At 66.8% G+C, this 518-nt stretch overlaps 1 protein-coding gene across 1 annotated transcript in view; it reads left to right on the forward strand.

Moving 5' to 3' along the window:
- Positions 1-518, forward strand: part of ETH_00041475 (uncharacterized protein) — a gene marked incomplete at both ends in the record, with an annotated part of 1,878 nt that overhangs the window by 648 nt on the left and 712 nt on the right. The window contains one exon of the mRNA XM_013375677.1: positions 1-503. Within this exon, the coding sequence (XP_013231131.1) occupies positions 1-503 (503 nt within the window). The remainder of the gene's footprint in view (positions 504-518) is intronic.

The following is a 518-nucleotide window of genomic DNA, read 5'->3' on the forward strand; positions in this document are numbered from 1 at the left end:
CAGGGCTGCGGCGGCCCTCGCAGCAGCTGCTGCAACCAACCGAAGGGGGCACTTCAGGGGGACCCCAGTTGGCATCAAACGATTCGACCCCGACGGGGCCCCTCAGACAGCTGCTGCTGCTGCTGCTGCTGCAGCAGGTGCAGACGCAGCAGCTAGGGCCTCTGAGGCAGACGTGCTGCAGCGGCTGCAGCTGCAGCAGCTAGGGGCGCTGCTGCTGCAAGGCTCTCTTAGTAGGGCTTTGCGGGCCTCGGAAGCTCCCACAAGAGCCCCCACGACAGCAACAGCAACAGCAGCAGCAGCTCTAGCAGCAGCAGCAAACGCCCGCTGCAGCCGCAGCAGCAGCAGCAGCAGCATCAGCGGAAGCTCTTCTGCAGCAAGAGAGGCCTCCTGGGGAAAGGCTGAGCTGCAGGCGCGACTGCAGCGGAGTGCCACTGCGGCGCTGCTCTCGCTGCAGCCTGCTGCTGCTGCAGCAGACCGCCACAAGGAGGCAGCAGCAGCGGCAGGTGCTGGGGGTGGTG

Source organism: Eimeria tenella, genomic scaffold, assembly GCF_000499545.2.
Source record: "Eimeria tenella Houghton genomic scaffold, Eth_scaff2969, whole genome shotgun sequence".
Lineage (NCBI taxonomy): Eukaryota > Apicomplexa > Conoidasida > Eucoccidiorida > Eimeriidae > Eimeria > Eimeria tenella.